The sequence below is a fragment of the Protopterus annectens genome, chromosome 14.part0 (genome assembly GCF_019279795.1).
Source record: "Protopterus annectens isolate FY-2018-M chromosome 14.part0, PAN1.0, whole genome shotgun sequence".
Taxonomy (NCBI): Eukaryota; Metazoa; Chordata; order Ceratodontiformes; family Protopteridae; genus Protopterus; species Protopterus annectens.
The window spans coordinates 769901275-769925274 of NC_056748.1; the positions used below are offsets into that span (position 1 = coordinate 769901275).

General features: G+C 37.8%; 1 protein-coding gene across 1 annotated transcript in view; it reads right to left on the bottom strand.

Annotated features, from left to right (window-relative positions):
• The window catches only part of GLUD1 (glutamate dehydrogenase 1), a 563305-nt gene that overhangs the window by 491272 nt on the left and 48033 nt on the right, over window positions 1–24000 (bottom strand). The window contains exon 3 of the mRNA XM_044056503.1: window positions 4004–4059. Coding sequence (XP_043912438.1) covers window positions 4004–4059 — 56 coding nt within the window. The remainder of the gene's footprint in view (window positions 1–4003; window positions 4060–24000) is intronic.

The window sequence follows — 24000 nt, forward strand, 5'->3', positions numbered from 1 at the left end:
GAGTCTTAACTGGTAATCATATGGTACTGCCTGGCAGTTAGTGCAGAGGACTAAAGCTCTGACCTGTTAAACAGCTGCTTCTTGTGCAATGGGTACAGGATTTGAATAGTTCCATTTTCATTTGTCTGTGTAACCTTCAGCAAGTCGCCTTAAAAGCCAGTACTTTGGGGCAACTGAGAATTTGGGCTAAGCTCCTTAACAGCCACCTAGACTACATGTCTAGTAACTACCTATGAATAGTTACACGGACACTGATGCTCGTGCATGCAAATGCAGGGCTTCTAATGACAGCAAGCATTGGGATCCAAACTGTACAGCAAGTGGCATCAGAGCTGTCATAAGACATGAATCAACCAGGAGTACAGACATTCTTTAATGTGGGTTGTTGAAAAAAATGCTTAAGTCCAATTGCTAGAGAAATAATATCTAACTAGGAATCATCAAGAAGAAGCCTTGAAGTTAGACTTGTCACACCTTGTGCTGGGACTGGAGGAGACGCTCCAAAAATTCAAAATACTGGGGAAGAGCACAAAGGGAAGGGAATGACCAATGGAAGCTAGTGGCACTGCAGGCCATACCCAAATGCTAGGAATATTACCAAGCAGTGACAGGCATCTGATGTGAAGAGGTTTATCCAAACATGATACTTCATAATTCAAAAATATTAGTAAACTGTAACCCAAAAAACACCATTTATTTATTTATTTTACATTTGTTGACTGGGATAGTCTGACTGGATACATGTCCATTTTCAGCAGAGGTCCAGGGAGAAAAGCTCCAAGATAATAATACACATTGAATATTTAGTAAATGCTAGTTTCAAGTAGATTACAGTCATAAGCAATACCAGCTTTTAGCACATATAGTACTTATTATAAAACACTTTACAAAACATATCATTATTTTCTAAGTTAAACATACATAACATTATTCATGTTTAAGACACACTGAGCAGCAGTTATACAATTGACCCTTCCTGAAATGGAGTGGTAGAAAAAAGTTAGAAGTAGTTGAAGGTAAGGCACCAAAGAAATAGAGAGGTCACTAGTCAGGGTTAGTGCAAGGACATAACCAATGAGTTTTGAAGTATATGAGTTTGCTTTTGAATTGAGTTAGTGAGGGTTCTAGGGTCAAGTCAGCTGGGAGTCTGTTCCATACTTTTCCAACGGAGTTGGCAAACAGGTCTCCAGCTGAGTAGTTGGATTTGTATGTTTGAACTAGGGAGTCTAGTGGATGATCACAGTGGTCGGGTGCTGGTGTAGAGGCTGATAACATTTTTTAGTGCAGGTGTATTTGCTGTTTTTAGTGCAGGTCTATTTTCTGGTTGGTAAAGGACTTTATGTGCCACCATTAGCTGGTTGAACTGCAGTAGGTTTGGCAGTTCAAGCCATCCTAGGCGATGAATTTCAACATTTTTCTTTAACCTTTCACACTAAAAAATAAAATCTAAAAATATCCCCACACAATCACATTTTTATTAAATAAGTGTTTCTGTGGTGTTTCACATAACTCATTAAAAGGTTCAACATATGTAAAAGCAAAGGTTTCCCTCAATGTTGCTCCACTAGTCTTAAGAGAACATTCTCCCTTAAAGAAAAAGAATCACATGTAATAGTGATAACCAGTCATATTTTCAGCAAACATGTCCTATCAAACTTGAATTAAAATTAAGCTGATCACGGTACTCCCAGAAAAAAAAAAAAAAGTCTAGTTCCAACTAGTTACATGTCAACGGCGAACTGATTAAGTGTATGCATCTGTAGAATATGGTAAACCAAAAATACACACATCACACCTGCAGACCCTCCCTATGAATTACTTTTATGGCCCAGAAAGGAAATTAACTGTAGTACACAAGATAAAATCCACTGCTAGAAAAGTGCAAAACACTATCTGGAAAGAAACAAAAAACACAACCTCTAACCTAAAGTATACCAAATTAAAACACATCTTTAAATGGGTCAACTTTTTGTCATTATGAAATGCTAACAGAAATTAAAACAAAGACATACATAAAAATACAATTATTATTACATTTGTTTATGAAGTGCAAGTCCACTAATTAGAAGAAAGTCATTCTGGAATGGACTTGTGTTTACTTGCTAGCCATCAGTGCAGAGGATTAAAGCTATGTGCCATTAGCTTTACAGCCGCTTCTTACAGTCCGGTATTTGATTCTCTCAGTATTCACTGCCTACTGTGCGGCACTGAAAAAGTTAACCAGACAGTGATCCCAGATCACACTTGAAAAGGAATATTTATGTCCAGCAAGCTTACCCAGTTAACAAAATTAAAAAAAAGTGAAAAACTTGGACAAGCTAATTTTAAGTTGTACAATTCAGTACTGTTGAAGGGTTAACTGTGTAACCGTAGATACTCAAAAGGCTGAAGACTTTTTATTCTCACATTATCTGATCTTTGACAATAATTGTTAAATCAACTGAATGCTTGTTAATCAAGGAATGCTCATTAGCAGACAGCAACCTACATGGCCGTTTTGAAAGAACATGGAAAAGGTAGGAATTCATGCACATGTTGTTCTGTAGTCCACTGTTTAACTAAGAACTAATGGTGGAATGGTAGAATTTGGCATTTATATATTGTGTAGCTATTAAGTGATGGTCAAGTTTTATTGCCAAGAATCTGGCCTCAATAAAAATATGCGAGTATTTAGATAGGAGATGGACTTTCACCATAAATGGGGTATGTTTTATGGAATCATGGCAACTCACTGAAGTTAGCTTTGGCAACAGTAAACATTTGGAAAACTTCCCAACAAAACTATCTTCAGCAAACATTAAAAGACTTTTGGGGGGGTCCTCCCCCCGCACCCACCTATCTTACATATGTCAGCTTACAGATCATACAAAAGTGAAGAAAAAGGCAAACTCTGTCAGAGAAGTTATAGTTTTACTGAACAGTCCTTGCACATTGTATGTTCGACAATACTAACTTTGCCAATTTGATAGGTTTCCAGTTTTTTTATGACCCCACGGATCATAATTGCACATTATGGACAGGTCTACTAGTCAGTTTTTTTTTTTTTTTTGCACTCATTTTATGTAAACGTCATAACCGTGATTTCTTTAAGGTCTGTAAGGTACTCCTGCAAAATTAAGCAGACTTTATGTTTACTTTCAGTATGGTGCAACCTCATGGACTGAATAATGAATAATGAATTGCTGATTATATAAATACTTAACACAAAAAAAAAAAAAATCTAAGAGTCTCTATTTGCCCACTTTAATGATTAAGTTTGTCATTTCACTCCCTTCTGGACAGTTAAAAGCTTAGGCTAGTAAATGTTAAATGCTTCAGCTGATAAATTGTCTGAATATTTCGACTGGTCAAAAACATTTAGTTTTTTTTTTATATATTTTTAAAATCCATGAAGGCATTTGGTGAAGCACTAGTTCTTTTTTTAGAGGTCTGCAATAAAGTGTTCTATCCACTTGCCAAGCTGCATGTTTAAAATTGTTGAAACACTCATTTGTAACTAGATTCAGGGTTGTCAGTTGCTGCACTCCATACCACTCAACTTCTTAATGCAAGAATTCTAGACAAATCAAAAAAGAATGGGGGGAAAGGGCAGAATCAGAGACAGATCTTAAATACTGCTCTTACAAATTAAGGAAGTTGTTCAAATAAAAGGCTTTGCATCTTTGCATTAACATGCATTTTCTGAAGGATACAAAGCCTAAAACCTCAAATGTCTCCATTACTTAATGACCTCAATTCTCAATGACTTGTCAAGAAAAAGAGAGGACCAGACCGAAAATATGATGAAAATCTAGACATTCTGAAATTTTTGGAACAGCTGAGATTTATGTTCTGCTCTACCTTGTTTTTTTTCACAATCATTAAACAAATGTCTAGGACATTTATGACAAAGTTAAATGCTGCAATATTATCAACATGCAACATAATTAAAAGAATTGTGATGTAGTACATAAGTTTCAAGCTTTGAAAAATGATAGAAATGCAAGTATGCATTCACACTTACAGTATAGTTTTTTGGATTGATTTTCACACCTGCTTTAGCACCACCAAACGGTACATCTAAGAAAAGGAGAAAAATACAAAACCTCTTAGGACAAGGGATGCAATTAAAAGGACAACAGCTGTTTTACAGATATAAAGCATTATATAATACTACATATAAATTCTAACAGAAAATAAACACTACAAATAATCTAACAGTCTTATGGAAAGTACAGTTGTGTACACTTAACATAAATGCAGCTGTTAGAGTGCATTCACTGTTGCACTCATTACATTTGGGTAATCTGCTGGCAGGTTGCCCTCAGTCGGCCTGATTAACAAAGTCTTGGGTCCTGCATCGGTTGCTGTCCCTTCTTCCATGACGTCAGGTCTTCAGAGGTATAAAACATGCAGCCGACACCATTTTCATCAGTTTTCTTGCCCCAGATGTCAGGTGCCCCAAATGGGGAGCAAAATATAAATTATATATATATATATATATATATATATATATATATATATATATATATATATATATATACACATACATACATACATACATACACACACACACACACACACACACACACACACACACACACACACACACATATATATATATATATATATATATATATATATATATATATATATATATTTATTATTTATTTATTACATACACACACAAATTTATAACACAAAAAAAAAAAAATACACCTCCAAATAAAAGCAAATACACTAAAAAGGCTTTTGAGCATAGTAAAACAAAGAAGAGGTATAGTAAGAGAAAAACAGTGGGCTGGCAGGTGGGTAACCAGGACTGCAACAGTGAATACACTCGGAACATCTACATTGATGGTAAGTGTACACAACTGTACTATGTTTTGCGTTTCACTGTTGCAGTCATTACATTTGGGTAGAATCCCAAAGCTATGGTTGGGAGGATGGAATTATACAGCATTAGGAGCAGTTAAGGCCCTGCAGGACAGCAGTGGCAAAGCCTGCTCTGGATTTAGAGAAGAGAGATAAATGGAAATGTTTGGTGAACGTATGAACTGAGCTCCAGGTAGCAGCTTCTAGAATGTCTCTGGTAGGAACCCCTTTGAGAAAGGCTGCAGAAGTAGATGCAGCCCTGGTGGAATGAGATCTGATCCCCTTGGGGACAGGTTTACCATGGTGCATGTAGCAGAAACGAATACAATGGCTTATCCATTTTGAAATAGTGTGCTTTGAAATAGCCTTTCCCTCTGCCCCTGCAGCAAATGCTACCAGTAATAGCTCAGAATTTCTTAAAAGTTTTGTCCTGTTTAAGTAGAATCTTAGTTGTCTGTGTACATACAATTAATGCAGAATCCACTCACCCTTGTTCTGTGGATTTGGGAAAAAGGTTGGCAGATGAATGGTCTGATTAAGAGCCACACTAGATGCCACTTTAGGCATAAAGTATGGATTGGTCCAGAGAGCCACCCTGTCCGGGTATAGGCTCAACTGCCATGAGAGCCTGTAGTTCTGAAATCCTTCTAGCTGAAGTGACTTGCTAAAAGAAAAGCAGTCTTACAAAAGAGAAATTTTATGTCTGCAGCAGCAGCTAGTTCAAAAGGAGGTATGGTGAGTTTTTCCAACACAAAATTGAGTTCCATGCAGGAGTTGGTGCTCTCCTGGGAGGTCTTAAATTTTTGGCCCCTCTGAGGTACTGCTTTAGCAGGGGATGAGAAAAGAGGGGAAGCTCTGTGCTGCAATGAGCTGAAATGGCAGAGGCATGGATTTTTATGGAAGAAAAAGATAGGCCCTTGTGACACATCTCAGTTAAGTATTGCATAATCTGAGGAATACTGGGTATTGCTGTGCTTACTCCTTGTGCTTGGTTCCAGGCACAGAATCTTTTCCATTTATCAGCATAAGATTTTCTAGTACTAGGCCTTCTAGCCTCCAAAATGACATCCATCACAGGTTTGCTGAGAGATGTAACTGGTGAAATTAGTTGATTAGCCATGCTGCAAGATTCAGAGTTTGGAGCAGAGTGTGCAGAATTTGATAGTTCTGCTGAGACAGTAGATACGGTGTCTGAGGCAGGTACCACGGAGGAAGGTGTGACATATTGCATAGGAGTGGGTACCAGTGTTGGCGAGGCCAGTCTGGAGCAATCAGAATCATTTTTGTTTTTTCCTGTCTGACGTTTAGTAAGACCTTGGAGAGCAGAGGCAGAGGGGGAAAGGCATAGACTGATAGGTTTTTCCAGCTGAAGGATAGAGCATCCACTTTCCAAGCTTTTTTGTGATGAATTCTTGTGCAGAATTTGTCCAACTGATAGTTTTGGGGTGAGGCAAAAAGATCTGTGTCTGAGCTTCCCCATTTGCGTGTCAACATGCTGAAGATTTGCGGATCCAGTTTCCATTCATGTGGGTCCATAAGATTTCTGCTTAGTTCGTCTGCCAGAGTATTTTGCTTTCCTGGCAGGAAATGAGCTTGTAGATGTATTTGGCAAGTCAAGGCAGTGTTCCACACAGCCATGGCTAGTCTGCAAAGGGGGGTAGGAATGGGTACCCCCCTGCTTGTTTATGTACCACATGACTGTGGTGTTGTCTGTCTTTATCAGTAGTCGTCCTGGATGAAGATAGAGAGGAGAGAGCGAATTGTATTCCAAAAAAATGAACGCTTTATTAGAAAATCTGCGTTTTCATCCGTATATAGACTTCATCAGATTAAACAAAAAGTATGTACTCATTACATTCTTATTTATACAGTTTTAATACTTCACAAACCAATCCTAACTGACCATGTTTGAAAATTAACAAATCAGCATCAGTTTTTCATTAAAATCCCATTAGAATCTCATTAATATTTATCACCTTTTAAACCATAAAACCATTTGTGTTTATATAAATACTATTAAATTATTAAAACCTAAATAAAATTTTGTTTGTAAGTATTATTTTCCATTTCTTACGTAGCTTAGAATTAAATGCATATTATATTTGCATATATAAAAAAAGTTTTTTATTTAAAATACAATGTATAAAATAGATGAGAATTCCTTGAACAATGTTTAGCACCATCTACTGGTTATTTAATTTATGACTTCTTGCAACTATATTCTAGCTGCCCTCAATTTTAACAATGGTAAAATAGAAATGTACTCATTCAGACCAAGAGGTCAAGAGGAAGGGGGAAATATACGCATTAGAACCCCCATCCAACATTAAAGTGAATGAAAATAAAATAGTGATTGATGGCCATAAACACACCCTAGATGGATTCACTATTTACAGCTATAGCAATGTGGAACTGGGGAAGGAACATTTTCTTTATTGGAGAGAGGATTTAAGTTCATTCCATCAGTCAAAGGGAACAGGGTGCAATCATTACTAGACATAAAAATCTTTATAAGAAAGATGAATTTAGAGTTACTATTTAGAAAGGAAGAATATGGTCTGGATAGGAATAGTATACAAATAAATGAAGAACAAAGAGTCTTAAAGAATAAATCCACCTTTAACCCTCCCATACATGCACAACTTAGAAATTTTGAAAAAGTGTTGGAAGATGGAATTAAGAAAATGGATAAAAAGATTAAACATACAAACAACATGGACAAGGGAGAGAAAAGGATGTTGGAAGAACTTAGACACAATAGAGAAGTCAGGGTAATGAAGCCTGACAAGGGAGGGGGCGTGGTAATAATGGACACGATACAGTATGAGAGCAAAATGAATGACATTCTTATGGATGGAACTAAATATAAGATAACATCACGTAATGAGATTAATCTGGCATACCAAAAAATTGACATGGTTCTACAGGATATGGTAGTAGAAATGGTAATAGATGAAAAGATGTTTTCTTTCCTTAAAATCAACAAGCCGAAAATACCAGTTATTTTCGGCATACCGAAAATCCACAAGAACTGGGATGACCCTCCTTTCAGGCCGATAGTGTCATCTGATGGGTCCAAAATGACACCCTTGGCCAGGTTTGTAGATATTAAAACAAAACATATATGGAAGAACAAAAAGGCGATTTTAAGGGACTCTTGGGACCTACTAAGAGCATTGGTTCCCGAATTATTTGACTAAGACCTAATCCTAGTAACAATAGATGTTGTAGATTTATTTGGGTCCATTCCATATGAGGAAGGAATCAGAATGTTTGGAAACGAGGTATACTGTGATAAAAATGTGTCTTTTGAGGACAAGGTAGCATGTATAAGTTTAATGGACCTAGTGTTAAGAAATAACTTCTTATTCCATAACGGAGAGTACTTTCAACAAATACAAGGAGTAGCAATGGGGGCCACTTGCACACCTACATTTGCTAACCTAGGCCTCGCCAATTGGGAGAAAAAGCATATATTTCCCTCTGGGCATATGCAATACTGTAAACTGTACAAAAGATTTTTGGATGATATAATAATTTTTTGGACTGGTGGATATGATAAACTAAATGATTTTATTAAATATATTGGTGAAACAACTAAATTCCTCAAGTTCACACATTCAACATCCAAATAACAGTATTGCCTTCCTAGACATTGAAATTAGGAAAACTACTGGGGCTTTTGTGACAAATGTATTCAGGAAAGATACATATGTCAACTCATTTCTCCACTTTGAGAGTGCGCATCCAATTTATTGCAAAAGGAACCTTGTGAAGGGACAATTCGTCAGGGGATCCAGGATGACAAGCTTAGACGAGGACTTTAATATTGAATGTGACAAATTGGAGAGGATGTTTATAGACAGAGGGTACCCCAAAGAGTTTATCAATTAACTTAGAACAGAAGTAACTAAGGCAAGAAGTGGAAGATTCAAGCCCATCCTAGGGGAAAGAGAAATTACAATTAATGATGCTGTTAACATGAAAATGGGGAATGATAAATATGAACAATCACTAGTACTAGAATACAACAACCTAAATAAGAAAGTAAAGGAGCTATTTCAAATAGAATGGGAGAAATTCAAAACTCTCACTGATTTAGGAGGTCTATCTGATTCAAATCCAAAAGTTGTGTTTAAGAACCCCCTGAACATTAAAAATATACTGGAAAATGGGAATGGAAGAAAAATAGCTGATAGGGCACTTTCATGTAAAGTGGGGACATTTAAATGTGGAAAGTGTAAACAATGTGAATTTGTTATAAACCTTGAGAAAGTATATTTGGATAGTAGGGAACTATGGCTGTATAGCAAAGGTTACTTTAACTGTGATTCTAAAGGGCTCATTTATTTGGTAATTTGTAAAAAATGTACTTCGTTTTACGTTGGTAAAACTGAAAGAACCTTGAAAAAGAGGATCTATGAACACATGTACGACATTAAAAAGTGTAGGGAAACGAATGCACTTTTCAGGCATAGTAAGACTTGCAAAGAATATCAATTTTACTTTTTTTATCTTGGACCAACTAAAAGAGGACATTAGGGGGGGTCCATGGGAAGAGACCATAGGCTACAAAGAATTATGGTGGCAGGTGGCTTTAGAAGCCAACAGAACCCCTGGTCTGAATGAGTACATTTCTATTTTACCATTGTTAAAATTGAGGGCAGCTAGAATATAGTTGCAAGAAGTCATAAATTAAATGACCAGTAGATGGTGCTAAACATTGTTCAAGGAATTCTCATCTATTTTATACATTGTATTTTAAATAAAAAACTTTTTTTATATATGCAAATATAATATGCATTTAATTCTAAGCTACGTAAGAAATGGAAAATAATACTTACAAACAAAATTTTATTTAGGTTTTAATAATTTAATAGTATTTATATAAACACAAATGGTTTTATGGTTTAAAAGGTGATACATATTAATGAGATTCTAATGGGATTTTAATGAAAAACTGATGCTGATTTGTTAATTTTCAAACATGGTCAGTTAGGATTGGTTTGTGAAGTATTAAAACTGTATAAATAAGAATGTAATGAGTACATACTTTTAATCTGATGAAGTCTATATACGGACGAAAACGCAGATTTTCTAATAAAGCGTTCATTTTTTTGGAATACAATTCGCTCTCTCCTCTCTACTTCTTTATTTGAGGTTTTTGGTACAGTTCAGAGAAGTTGGCCGTTGATTTTACACATTTTTCTGGATGAAGATTGTCCTTGAAGGCTGTCAGAGCATTCTGTACAGCTAGCATCTCTTTCTGGTTGATATGTAGGTGCATTTGATTTGGGCTCCATTGGCCCTGAATGCATCTCCCAGCCAGATGCGCCCCCCCCCCCCCAAATCATAATCGGATGCATCTGTAGTCAGGGTTTGGGTGGCAGGGAGTGGAATGAATGACAGTCCCTTGTTTTGGTGACAGGCCTCTGCCCACCATGCAGGCAAGGAAAGATAGGAATCATTGTTTCCAGGCTGTGACAATGTTGACTCCATAAGCTTTTTAGGTACTACTGAAGTTTCCTCATATTAGAATACAGGAAGCCATGAATCCCAAGACCTGCAGAATTTGTCTTGCAGATAGCTGGGTTTTTGTGGCTACTTGTTTGAAGTAAGTCATCAATTGAATTAGTTTTTCTGGTGTGAGATAACCATCTGGGCAGTTGTATTCAAGCTTGCACCCAGGAATGTAATTATTTGAGAGGGTACCAGTTGCGATTTCTTTTCGTTTATGGTGTACCCTAGACAAGTTAAGATTAGGAGCCTTTTTACAAATGCCAAATGCTTTAGAAGACCATCCTTGTTTTCTGCCTGAATTAGACAATCGTCCAGGTAAGGATAAATTTCAATGTTTGTCTACAAAATGCAATTACTGGTGCCAGGCACTTTGTGAAGACCCTGGGCGCAGTAGATAAGCCAAAGGGCAGTGCAGAGAACTGGTAATGCAAAGAGCCTGCTCTGAAGCAGAGGTATCTTTTGCAAGATTCCCTGATTGGGATATGCAGGTAAGCCTCTTTTAAGTCTAGAGTTACCAACCAGGCATCCTTGCCTAGCATAGGCAGTAACTGTTGTAGAGTCAGCATCTTGAAATTTGGAATGTCCAGAAATGTATTTAGAATGTACAAGTCCAGAACTGGCCGCCATGATTTGTCTTTTCTGGGTACCAGGAAAAGTCTTCAATAAAAACCTTGTCCCTTTTCCTTTTCTGGTACTGGTTGAATAGCCCCCATATTCATGAGGGACATAACTTGTTTCTGGGCCTCTGCCCACTGATTTGGAGGCAGATTTGGTCATCCGTTTGGGATTGGCAACGTGTGGAAATGAAATCTGTATCCCTGGGATACTATATTTAAAACCCACTTGTCCTGAGTAATTAGTTGCCAATTTTGTGCATGAACTGCCAGTTCCCCCCCCCAAAGGGGCTGCCAAAAGATAAGTGCTTGGTGATTGCAGAGGAAAGTCATTGAGACTTTTTACCGTAGGAAGGTGCCTCGTTACTTCCAGATTTGGAGGTGGAGGCACCCCATTGTTTTGTTCTGCAAGTTCCTTGTGACCGAAACCTGGCGCCTTTGGAGTGTCTGGGTTTGACCTGAGCGGCTCTGGTGGGTACTGGAAAGGACCAATTCTTAGTAGGCCAGTGCCTACTGAACCTGGGTGGCTGCACTTGGAAGAAATCTTTTACAGTTTGCATAGATTTAGGTTTATCTTCCATCTTTTTCAAAACATCTTCTGCCTTATTACCAAATAGACTGTCCTGTTGTAAAGGAGCATCTAACAATTTTGCTTTAACATGATCAGGCAGATTTTGCTCCTTGAGCCAAGCATGCCTTCTTATCACAGATCCAGTTACAGCAGTCCTGCAAGAGGCCTCCAAGGAATCAAAACCACATTGCAAAGTATGCTTTCCAACTTGTTCAGCTGAATGCAATAAATCCTGAAACTCTTTCCACACAGTCAAAAATCAACATCATTTTCTGTTTAAGTAAGCCCATGATATGCTGCTGATATTTAAGCATATGAAATGGACAGTTTAAAGCCCCGATTGCCAAGATTGCAGACGTGTAAACCTTCTTGCCCAATCTATCCAGCGCCCTGGAGTCTCTAACAGAAGGGGTACGGATTTTTAGCAGTAGAGGCCTTAACGCCCTTGGGACCCTGAAAAATGTTTTCAAGGTCAGCAGTAGGGTTTTTAAAAAGGAATTTGTGGGAGTCAGGAACCCTGTAATATCTGTCTGGCTTACTAGGAGCCGGAGGCAGGGAATCGGGAACCATGCTGGATTCTGAGAAAACATCAACAATGTCTAGAACAGGAGGTATAGCCAAAGGCCTATGCTGAGGAAGAAGTAGTAAATCCCCAAGCCTCTAATTTTAGATTCTGAGAAATCCTGACTCTCCCAGTGAAAGTGTTCCTTAACGTATGCAAAGTTTATGCAAAAGAAAAATCCTCAGGAGGAGAAGCAGAAGGGATGGAATCTTCTGCATCAGGAGTCCTCATAAGGTGGAATAGATAATTCCTGATCAGAAGAGGAATCAAAATAAATAGAAACCTGATCTGATGATTCATAGTCAGTGCCTTGCCAAGGCCTCTTAGCAGGAAGGTAATGGTAATCCCTGATCAAGGTAATTAAATCCTCAGCCATTTTGATCATTTGTTTTTTTAGGCATAGGGGCCTGTGCATGTGGCCCAAGCGTCATTTTTTTTTTGACATAGAAGTTGATTTTGGCCTAGCTTTTGAAGATGGCGTTGGTTTAATATACAAATCTTTAGGCCTGAAAACACCCTCAGAAGCCGGTGCCTGCTCAGCGGCTCCAGACCCATCTAAAGTAGAGACATCCGTGGGTTCAATAAGCGTCTCGCGGCATACCGGACTCTGAATGGGTCTCAGTAGAGGCCTGTGAATCAAAAGTAGCGGGTATCGGGGGCTGCGAAAGCGCCTCACTGAGTACCAGCGAACCGGCGACTGGCTTAGGAGAAGCTTCGTCAGTTTTGGACCTCAACAGTCCGTCTCTTTTTCTTTGTGTTTTTTGTGTATGTCTGATTGCTAACCGATGACATTTCTGGATAGTTGAATCTTGAGCCAAAATAGTTTGATGCAAAAATATACCGACACTTTATAGTGCGTTGATTAAATTTAGCACAAAACTGACAGCAAGGCACGTTGTGGTCAGGGCCTAGGCAAGGAATACAGTACAAATGAAAATCCTTATGGCGGTATTTACTTCGCACAAGTAATACAATTATAAACTTTTACTGACATCGGTAAGGAGCAAGAAAAAGTTTCCCCAATGGGGTACTTAGCTTTAGGTTGAAGACTTCGGTTCTGAAACTCGAAAATGAAAATTTCAGGAGTCAGACGACCGGCACTTGCGAACTGCTTCTGCTTTGGGCACCTCGCAGCAAGACAGACTGATGAAAATGGCGTCGGCTGCATGTTGTATACCCCTGACGACCTGACGTCATGGAAGAAGGGACAGCAACCAATGCAGGACCCAAGACTTTGTTAATAAGGCTGACTGAGGGCAACCTGCCAGCAGATTACCCAAATGTAATGACTGCAACAGTGAAACACGAAGAACATCTGCAATAATGATGAAAAGCAGAACTACTAAGTTACAGATGCTGAACTGTCACGTCTTTTTGTGACAAAGAATCTCTGTACTAATATGTCAGAACATGAAAAAAAAAAAATGAAGACTTACATTTGCAAGTCTGTTGCCATTTTCTCATGTTCTGCAAAGAGTACACGTGTTTGCCAAATGGAAGACAGACGTGAAACCAGAAAAAAGCAGGCAGCATCAACTGTTTTAATTCCAGTGCGACAGCTCACCAAAAAGTAATAAGATGCATTCACTATAAAATCAGAATAGCCACAACATAGCTTCTCTGCAGAAAACAGCTGTTGATTGTTTTTTTCCGATATCCCCCAGACCTGAGAGAAAAGGTAGGCATAGTGTATTATGACAGAACGGGGAAGCTCGAGAGCTGGAGAATCCGAGTGAGAATCTGCCTGCTTGGATCCAATGACAGGACAGGCAACCAAGCCATCAAGATGGATGGCTGGGGACAATACACAATCATGTGTCAGTGGCATCCAAACCTCTAAAGAGGCCAAAGTAGGTTCTGTACAAAGAAGAATATGCAGCTCAGAAAACCAGAGGTAACGGCCACTAAAAATGTACATTTTCAAGAAATGAATCTGAAACTCAACCAATCAACACAAATGACCAAACATTCAGTTTTGTCAAAGTGCAAAACTCAGACCGGCTCTTAAAAAGGTGGGGTGAAAATGCAAAACCCTTATAAAACAGTCTGCTTCACAAGGCAGTATTGTGCCAGATTTTGTCTTCTGTAAAGTCATATTAGGCTCATGCTTCAACTATGCAAGTGTAACTATGACCAAAATAAAGAGAGGTGTCCAAAATGTAGTATGCAGGTGGACATTCTCAGCTAGTACAGAGAAATTTCTGTATGGTCATGGGCCTTACAGCCTCAAATCATACCCCTCCTGGTCAAATAGGGCAAGGGGGCCGAGTTTTAGTCTGATATAAACTCCCTTTACAGAACTTTGGACACTAAGAATCACTAGCCTTAGTGTCAGCTGATTTATGTGAAGTATCCCTTTCCTTAAGGTTCCATTTTTTTTCTTGCATAAGGCAGTAAGGACTTTTTATTCCCCCCAAACTGCAGGTGAAACAGTCATCAGAAATTGTAATCCGGCTAAATTGCAGCAATGCTGCTAACACAGATTAATGAGCACTGCTGACTACTCAAAACTTTGGTGGAAGAGTCCTGACACTACCAGGTAACAAATCAGAGGTCAATGGTACTTCACTGTTCGAGGACACATACTCATCCAAAGGGAGAAGAGTCTAACTATGAAGAAATTAAGGCTGCAGCTCTAAAGATATTAACGTCTGCAAGGCTCAGGTGGAATAGAAACAAAACATCTTGATGAGCCATATCTGCTCACTTCAACTGTTAGGGCTATCTGCTGCAGGCACTAGTAAATTCAGCATTTAATACTTTGTCATATTGAACTTTCTCTCCAATTCCCGCACTGTTCCACATCCCTCTTTCTCCCTACCTTTCCTGTACCTTACACTAGCGAACACCAACATACATACATACATACATAAACCACACAAACAAATCTTTAACATCCCTCCAAGCATTCAAAATCAAGTGGCAGAGGAAGGAGAGTGGAGATACTGACATGGACAAGCCATGAATCAAGAAGATACATCACTACATTAAGTATACAGCTTTTGTATCTTCACAATTCATGCCTGTCCAACTCTTTGGATAAAATACCCAACTTTCCCTTCTGGGTCATATCATGACAGAATAACTGAAGACCTGAAAGCAAAGAAGACTAGAAAACCTTTTCTATACAGAGAAGCCATTTTGTCAGCTGCACAATTATCCACAGTGGCAATCTTGTAAAAGGCTTGAGAAGTAGCCATTGCCCTAATACAACATGCTTTAGGCTTGATGGCCAAAATCGTTGCTGCATTTCTGTTAACACTAAAACAGTCAGAAATCCACTTGGTGACTTTGGACACTTCCTGGTCCAGTTATGAGTGTATGACACAGAGAAGGATCTTCTTTCCGGATTTCTTTGGTCTTGTTTTAATTTTATATCATAGCAGACTATGATATGTTGTGCATAGAAGAGAAGGTAATTTACCATAGTAAAATTCTATACTTTGAACAATGACAGGCATGCTGCATGCTATACAAACAGAATTAGACTGAGTTAACGCATACCCATGACCTATGTACCCATCTTCCTGCCATCATTTCATTCTTGCTGAAGGGGTCCATTACTGGTAGCATGCAGTACCTTTCTCCCAAATCCTGGCTAAAAAAAATCTAATTTCCTCCTTAATCCTAATAAAACCAAAACTTATGATCTTCACAACCAAACAGTATAACAAAATACAAATCTTTCAAGATTATATCATTGAATAATACCAAAACTGAAATGGTAATCAGCACTAAACTTCTTAGTATTGTAACAGATGAGCTTAAAATTTGAACATATTTTATAAAACATTTTAACTCACCAAAAGCCAGGATCCCTTTATACAGCCAGACAATACTAGACTGCCACTGCAAGAAAAAAAAATTAGCCTCACCCTACCTAGTGTCAACCCTCTTATTTGTTAAGATAGGCGATATATATACAAGGGCAGATCACTTAAATCCAGGCTTCCTCTGTTTACAACAAAATTTGCCACCAATGCCCATACTCAACTTACTACGCAAAACTAATTGATAACCTCCCCCCCACCAAAAAAAATTCCCAGTTCCACAAAATTTACATCTGCTTTACTCAACAAGGGACCTCTACTCAAGCGAACAATGCTTACAGCAACCAAGCAGGGGGCTCCCTGTATTCTTATGTCTCCAAGTTTTGGAATGCAAACTCTTCAAAACATAAGAATTACTGGAAAACTCCCTCGCTTCAAAATATTACTTAAGCAACACCTTACTTGATCATGGATTTGTTCCTGCTCCTCATCAGGCTAGATCTCACTTGTTACACATAGGTTTCTTACTATTCATTTTTCATCATTTACATTCCTACCTGTATTAACATACTTTTGCTCTTTTCTCTAACATGTCCTCCTCTCTCATCGGACTTTACCCAGCTATCACAGAACTAGACTCTTAAACCTGTTCTTTTCCACAAGACTCAAATTTTCATATACCTTACCCTATATCTTACTATATCTACCCCCTCATTGAGATCAACACATCCTAAACTCAAGATTTGATCTCAAGATACACACAGCGCTAAGGCTTTATGGCTAAATAACTACAGCTACACTATCTTTTTCCACAAACATCTACACTGATGATTTACTTTATTCGGCACAATATTCCAATTCCAACACACTAACAACAACTCAAGTATTCTAATCACTGTGAACTTGACTTTCTTATTTGTGTTATTACAGAAACTACATCTCGCCTAAAGTGTAAATATATATTGTATAATTTAAGGACGTTTGTACTTCAAATATGCAAGGATATGTCAAATGTGTAAATACCTGCGATAGTGCAACTTCAACATGTACATACTTGTGATGGGCTTTTCCAGTAAGACTATCCCGGACAAAGACAAACTGTCCAGATAGAAGTATAACTGCAAATGCAAATCCAAACCATGTAACAGATGAAGATGTGTAACTTAATTCACCAATTTAAATTCATCTTGATAGCTATAAATAGCTACATTTAGCAAGAAAGATGGATTACTCCACAGGGACACTAGACCCTTATGAAAACTCAGATAAAGAACTCAAAGTCTGCAATTCAGAAATCTATTCTCAAGAATAAAGCGTACCAAGAGTTTTAGGTCTGCTTTGGAAGCCACTTTGTGAGGAAGAAGGGTTAACTTTTCAAACAAATTTAAAGAACCTGTGTTTCCCAGGTTCATAACAGAAACCTTAGTAAACATGCACTTTTAAATAGTATGCAAGGCCTTTAAGTAAGCAAATACAAAACCATTTAGGACCTGATGGAAACTAGAGACAGTGACTAAAGTACCTTCAAGGAAGAGCAACTAAAACTACAATCAAAAGTCTAAAAACAAGTAATCCAACAAGGCACGATTTTGAGCTGTAAAGGGAGTCCAGGCCAGGAGAAACTTCCTAAAAAGAAAATCTTGTCCACTTACTCTCTTAAGTCAACCTGGTTGAGGGCTTCTGGGTAGATGTACAGATCTGGGCAATGCTGTGTGGGCAAGAAAGGTCCCTACCATTTCAGTGGAATGCTGGAAGAACAAGTACAGAAGCAGGCTGCCAAAGTTGTAAAAAACAGGTTTATTCCAAACGCATAGAACAAAGAACACTCCAAGGTAGCAGCTCCAGTTCACCAATGACCTAGGTTTCGTCCCAAGGAAATGACTTCATCAGATTGGTGAAGTAGTGCTGCTTATTTATATCAAAACAAATTGAATAATTACACTCAATTAATTCTGTTAAAGAGACAATTCAGATGTTACATCCCCTAGTTACAAAAAGATGTTTGGTTAAAATAGTAAATAAAACATCCTATGGATTCGTGTACGTTTCCTATGTTAATTTGTTACTCCTAAAAAACTGAAAAATGAGTAAATAATAATTATATGCCAGCATAATTTCATACTAAATCTATTATATCCTAAATAGATAGATACCCTATGCATGCTGTAGGTGCCCTATAGGTATGTATGTATGTGAAGTGTTACATATTTTCTACCAAATTATGACAATGCATAAATAAATCCTTATCAGTAAAATAATATTGGAATGTTATTGCGTGTGTGATGTATAACTCATTTTAAATGGTTACACCTAACCAAAATAAATTTGCTGTGTAAAAATAATGGAACATCCTGACCCCCTTCATTCAGTACAATACCTTAAAATACTATATGTTCTGAAGGTGTTTTAACCTAAGCCAAGGCTTGATTGAAAGAAATTCATTCAGGCCTGGATCATGGTTGGCATATAGTCTAAGTTGCCATGTAAGCTCACACATATCCAAGTGGTATTCAGTAATTCTCCCCTGTTGGTCGAAGCACACCTGCTGGATCACACAAAATCTAAAATTATGTCCTTCATTGGCCATAACGTGTCTAGCCAGGGAGTTTGTCGGTTTTTGATGTTTTATATCAAGAATGTGTTCTTTTATTCTATCCCTAAACCTTCTACAGGTTTTCCCTACATAAAACGCCCTGCAATCTTCACACTTGGCTAAATATACTAAATTCTTGCTATAACAATCATAATGTCCATTTATCAAAATATCATATTCATTGATAGAAACTGTGTGTCCTGATGTCCAAATGTATTTGCAAGTTGTACATCTACCACATTTATAATTTCCTTTGCATTTGTTACTATTAACCATTGTATCCACCTTACTTCTTTCAAAAATGTCCTTTAATGACATGTCCTTCTTTTATACAAACTTGGGCTTGTGTGAAAAAATCCTCGGTTCCACCTTATTCCTATGAAATATCTCCCAATACTTCATAACTATGTTAACTAGAACCTCAGAATCCAAATTGTATTTTAAAATATACAAAACAGTGTCATTTCCAAAAGTGTTTGATTCACTGTTACTTGTAGAATACCCAAATTGATCCATACTGGATGTAATAATTGGAACTATAATTGTGTTACTTCTTTTAAATACAATTTCCCTTTTCAGGTCTAAACATAGTTTTGTCGGATACCCTCTGTTAAGAAACATTTGAATAACAGAATCTAATTCCATCTCAAAGTCCACATCATCACTGACCATGCGTACCACCCTAACCATCTGCCCTTTTACTATGGCCTTTTTTTGATGTGGGGGGTGCCAGCTGTCATAGTGTAGATAAGAGTTTGAGAAGGTAGGTTTTCTGAATATATTTGTTCTAACCTTACCTTCTTTTTGATCATATGTTAAACTCACATCTAAATAATCCATCTTTTCAGTATTGACCTGATGTGTGAACTTTAGAAACCAAACTGTGTTATTGATATATTCAAGGAAATTATCTAATAAAAGTTTTTCCCCGGTCCAAATAATAAAGATGTCATCCAAAAATCTCAAATACATGTTGATAAATGGGCTATATTCACTTGTGTGTACATACTTTCTTTCCCAATAAGCCATAATATAATTTGCGTAGATGGGGGCACAAGCTGCCCCCATAGCTACGCCAAAGGATTGTTTAAAATAATGGCCATCAAAGTACAAAAAATTGTTTCTTAATACTAAGTCCATTAATCTAACATATGTGTTGACTTCATCTTGTTCATAAACACCAGTAACACAAAGTTGTTCCTCTAACCATTCTAAGCCTGTATCGTGTGGGATCACACTAAATAGGTTACACACATCTATAGTGACAAAATAAAATTCTTTTGGTATTTTCCAATGTTTAATACATTCCAAAAAGTGCCATGAATCCTTTACTATATAGGGTGTAACTCCTAAGCCTTTCTTTAGTTTCGGATCCAAAAACTGGCTTATAAAACTTACTTTACTACGCTTTCCATCCACTATTGGTCTAAATTGCACATTATTTAGACCTTTGTGAATCTTGGGTATTCCAAAAATAGCACTCACAACAGGGTGTTGGTTCAACATGAACTCATACTCAGTTTCAATAATCTCTCCCTGATACACCATATCTTCCAAGGCCATATCTATTTTTTGATAAGCTATTTTAATTTCGTTAAGACTAACTTCACTATAATTGTCCTCTAATAACATAGACATCATAATACTGTTGTAGTCTTGCTTGTTAGTAACAACTATCCCATTGCCCTTGTCCGGTTTCATAATGCGTATACAATCTTTGTTACTAATAAGCTTCAAAATATCATTCTCTTCTTTAGTTAAATTACACTGACCTAAACAATTTCTGTGTCTATAGTGTTCCCTAAATTCTTTTTCACATAAACATTCAAAAATAGAAACTGAATGGTTCATACAAGGATTAAATAGACTGGATTTTTTTAGAACCTTTCCGTCATTACCACATTCAATATTGCTAATATCAGTTTCAAAATAAGTTTTTATATTCATTTTGCGAGTAAATAATTTTAGGTCTATAAGTGAGTCCACAATATTGCCCCCCCTGCTTGGTACAAAATTAAATCCTTTAGATAGAAAGTCAGCATGCTTTGTATCAATATCTGTATTTGAATAGTTGTACACTTTGAAATCTTTACTAGTGTTAAAGATTATTTTGGGCTTACTTATAACACCTTCGCTCAGTATGGAGGTAACAGCAATAATATTCCCCTGAGATCCCACCTCGTGAAAATTCACTATATCAAAACCACCATTTGTATTTCCATCCAGTATATTCTCCTCTATACTCAAAGGTATAGGTACTGGATTTAGAAAAAATTCACCATTCTCAACTTGTGTTGTTTCAACTACAACAGTGTATAAAGTGTCTAGGTTAGTGTGCACATTGTCCCTAAGTATATCACCATTCTGAGAATTAATGTCTTCACAAATCAAGTGTGTACTTGCATTCATTAAATTATTGTTACCAGTATTTAAGAATTCTGAGTTTGTGTGTCCTACAACCCCTGACTTGACACCATTTAGAAATCTACCCTGAACGTTGCAATCATCATTTATTGTGTATGTACTTAGGTTCAATAAATCCATATCACACATATTAAAACTGTGAGTTGTTTCGTTCAAATCGTTTTTACACAATTGTGCGTTGGTAAATGAATTGTTCACTTCCCTAATTTTATCATGCACAGGTATGGAGGTGTTCACACCATTACTTGTTAAATCCAATATATTTGCATTACATAACATTTCCATATAAGTTAGTTTATTCTCAACATACCCATTATGCTTTTCTGTCAAACTGGCTGTATTGTTAAGAATGCCATGATTGTGCGCACTAGTTACTAAATTAACTGTAGGTTCAAACAGTACATTACCATTCTCGCCAGAAGATTTGAAAGTTTCGTCTAACTCTGGTCCAACCAGTGGTGTTGCTAACAAAGTTCCAACTGGATAAATGTTCGTGTTGTCCAAGAGTGTGGATTTACAAATGTCCAATTCGTTACATAGGCAAAAAGTGACTGGATCACACTGAATGTGTGTGGAATCCGGTTCATTAAAAGGCTTGTAGTCAGTTCCCAAGTAAATCTCGTCAATATCGTCCACTTCGGACCGCTTGAGTATACTTAATGTCTGTTTTGATTTTTCGACAGACCCTTGGGCGGGCCTGTGGTGGTCTTGCTTTTGGCTCTCGCTCCCATCCAAACGCCTTGTTGTTCCTCCTGATAGACATCTTGGTTCCGCAGGCGTTCCGAACGCCTTAAGCCCTCTCCCAAAGGGTCCTCGTCAGCTTCACGATTGTTGATAACCTCCTGTGATTGACCACGCTCATTCTCGTCATCACGTCTCCGCTTCCGATAGGTTGCAGTGTTAAATTCACTTGGTTTAACTGTCTGCTTGCCGTAAAATGGATATATGCACCCTTCCTTGTACAGATGGACATCCCGTTGTATTTTGGCTAGTTTTTTGTTGTATATAGCCTCACAACTTTTTTCGACATCTGCTATCAAATGTGTGTAATCATCGTAATGATGCGCAAATAATAAATCTTGTGTAACTTGATTGTTTACATCATCCAATTCCTTTAAAAGCTCATCTACTAACTTGTTATTGTATTTAACCATTAAATCCATAATTTTGGTGCCAGTTTCATCAAACAGCTGATGCAATTCAGATAACATCTCCGGGTGTTTGTCACATCCGTTAGGGTATCGCCAGACCCGTAGGCCCTTAGGAATCATTTTCAGTTCAATATTTCTTTGAAGGTAGCTGTTTTCTATGTAAGTTCTTTTTAATTTAAACAATTTTTTCTCAAATAAAACCATGAGCTCTGTGAATGATTTGGTCTGCACTTTTGATCTTTTGGGTATTGGAACACTGTTGGTTTGAAACTCATACTGATTTTCTTTCCATTTGTCCCTAAATAGTGACAAACAGGTGTTCCCCATGTTGTTGGGATTTGAGTTTACTGTGTCCAAAATGTCCATGTTACACCTCCCAATAGTTCCAGCCCTATCCAAATTAGTAGCTGTAGTTACAGGAGTACATTGTGTCAGTGGCAAGCCCAAGCTACTGTTAGTTGCTGGCATATGACTAGAATTCTCTCTTTTGAATTAAAATGGTGTGCTCACCCAGGTGCTCATGAATGCGCTGGAGCATACCCTTTAGGTCAGCAGTCTCAGTACTGTCCTCCATCTGTAACCAACTTATAACCAATTCCTTTACAAAGATGTACTCACTTCAGTGGAATGCTCCCTACCATTATTGGAAGTAGAGTACCCAAGCGAGGAGTTGAAGGGAGTGTAGGTCTATAGGAGACTTGTAACTAAAAAGGCAAAGTAAACCTCTCCAAAACACTAACATCCAACAGGGTGGTAACAGAGCGAGTCCAAACCAACCAGACCAGGAAGTCAGAAATACGAAAACAAGTTACTCAAACACCGAAGTTGTAGAAAGGCAATCACATTTGTTATTTATAAAAAAAAAAAATCAAATTTATTAAGCGCTTTCATCTCAGTAGAATAGAGAGACTTCATCAGAATTCTGTGTCTTTCTACAGCTTTGGTGTTTGAGTAACTTGTTTTCGTATTACTGACTTCCTGGTCTGGTTGGTTTGGACTCGCTCTATAGGAGACTTGCCAGATGGATGCATTAGAAGGTTCCTGAATGGGAAGTGGAGGCAAATGCAGAGGGAAACAAACTTGTCGGTGACAAAATTGGATTACCAGTGTGACTTGGCCTGTCTGCAAGGCTTCCTTCAAGAACTTTGAAATGAGGGGAAAATCAAGGAAAATATATAGAAGCCCTGGCAGCCATTCCTGAACTACAGTATCCCTGGGATTCTGTCCCTGTGGAGGTATGAGGGATAAAAGCTGCTGGACTTGCTACTCTTCGAAGAAGCATTCAGCTTGTAGCAAGGCTTGCCCCAGTGGTGAAAAGATTTCTTGCCACTGAAAGACATTATCAACTCATCTGACAATCAGGTAAAAACTGAACAAGTCAGACCAGAAATGTGCACTGCTATTAGAAAGCAATGAGAAAATACAACAAACTCAAATCTTCACGGACTAATGCATTCCTTTCTGCTCTGATATGCCATTTTGTTAGAGTGGGTGACTGCACCTTAAAGGCAACAGCCCTGATGAGCCCATAATGTCAGAAAAAACAAATACACCTCCAGGATATTTATGTACACACTGACCTCTCTCCTTGAATATGTCCCTTGGACTGTCTGCTCTAAAACAATGCTCCCCAACAAGGACAGGTGCATCTATGAGGGCCATCACTAGCAGGGAAGGAGGGAAGTGGAGAAGGTGCTGCTCAAAGCCAATCTATGGTAAAGAAGGCAGCAGGTCTAGTAGGCAACACCACTGACTATTGGGAAGTGAAGTGGAATGTGTTTCTATACATACACGTATTGGCAAAAGCCATGTCTACAAAATGAACCCAAAGCACACAAGAATAAATGACACTTCAGTTGGAAAAAAGGATCTCACCCAAATATAAAAGAAATCTGTTGAAATATCCTCAAAACATAACCTACTGCCATCAAATGTACTTGA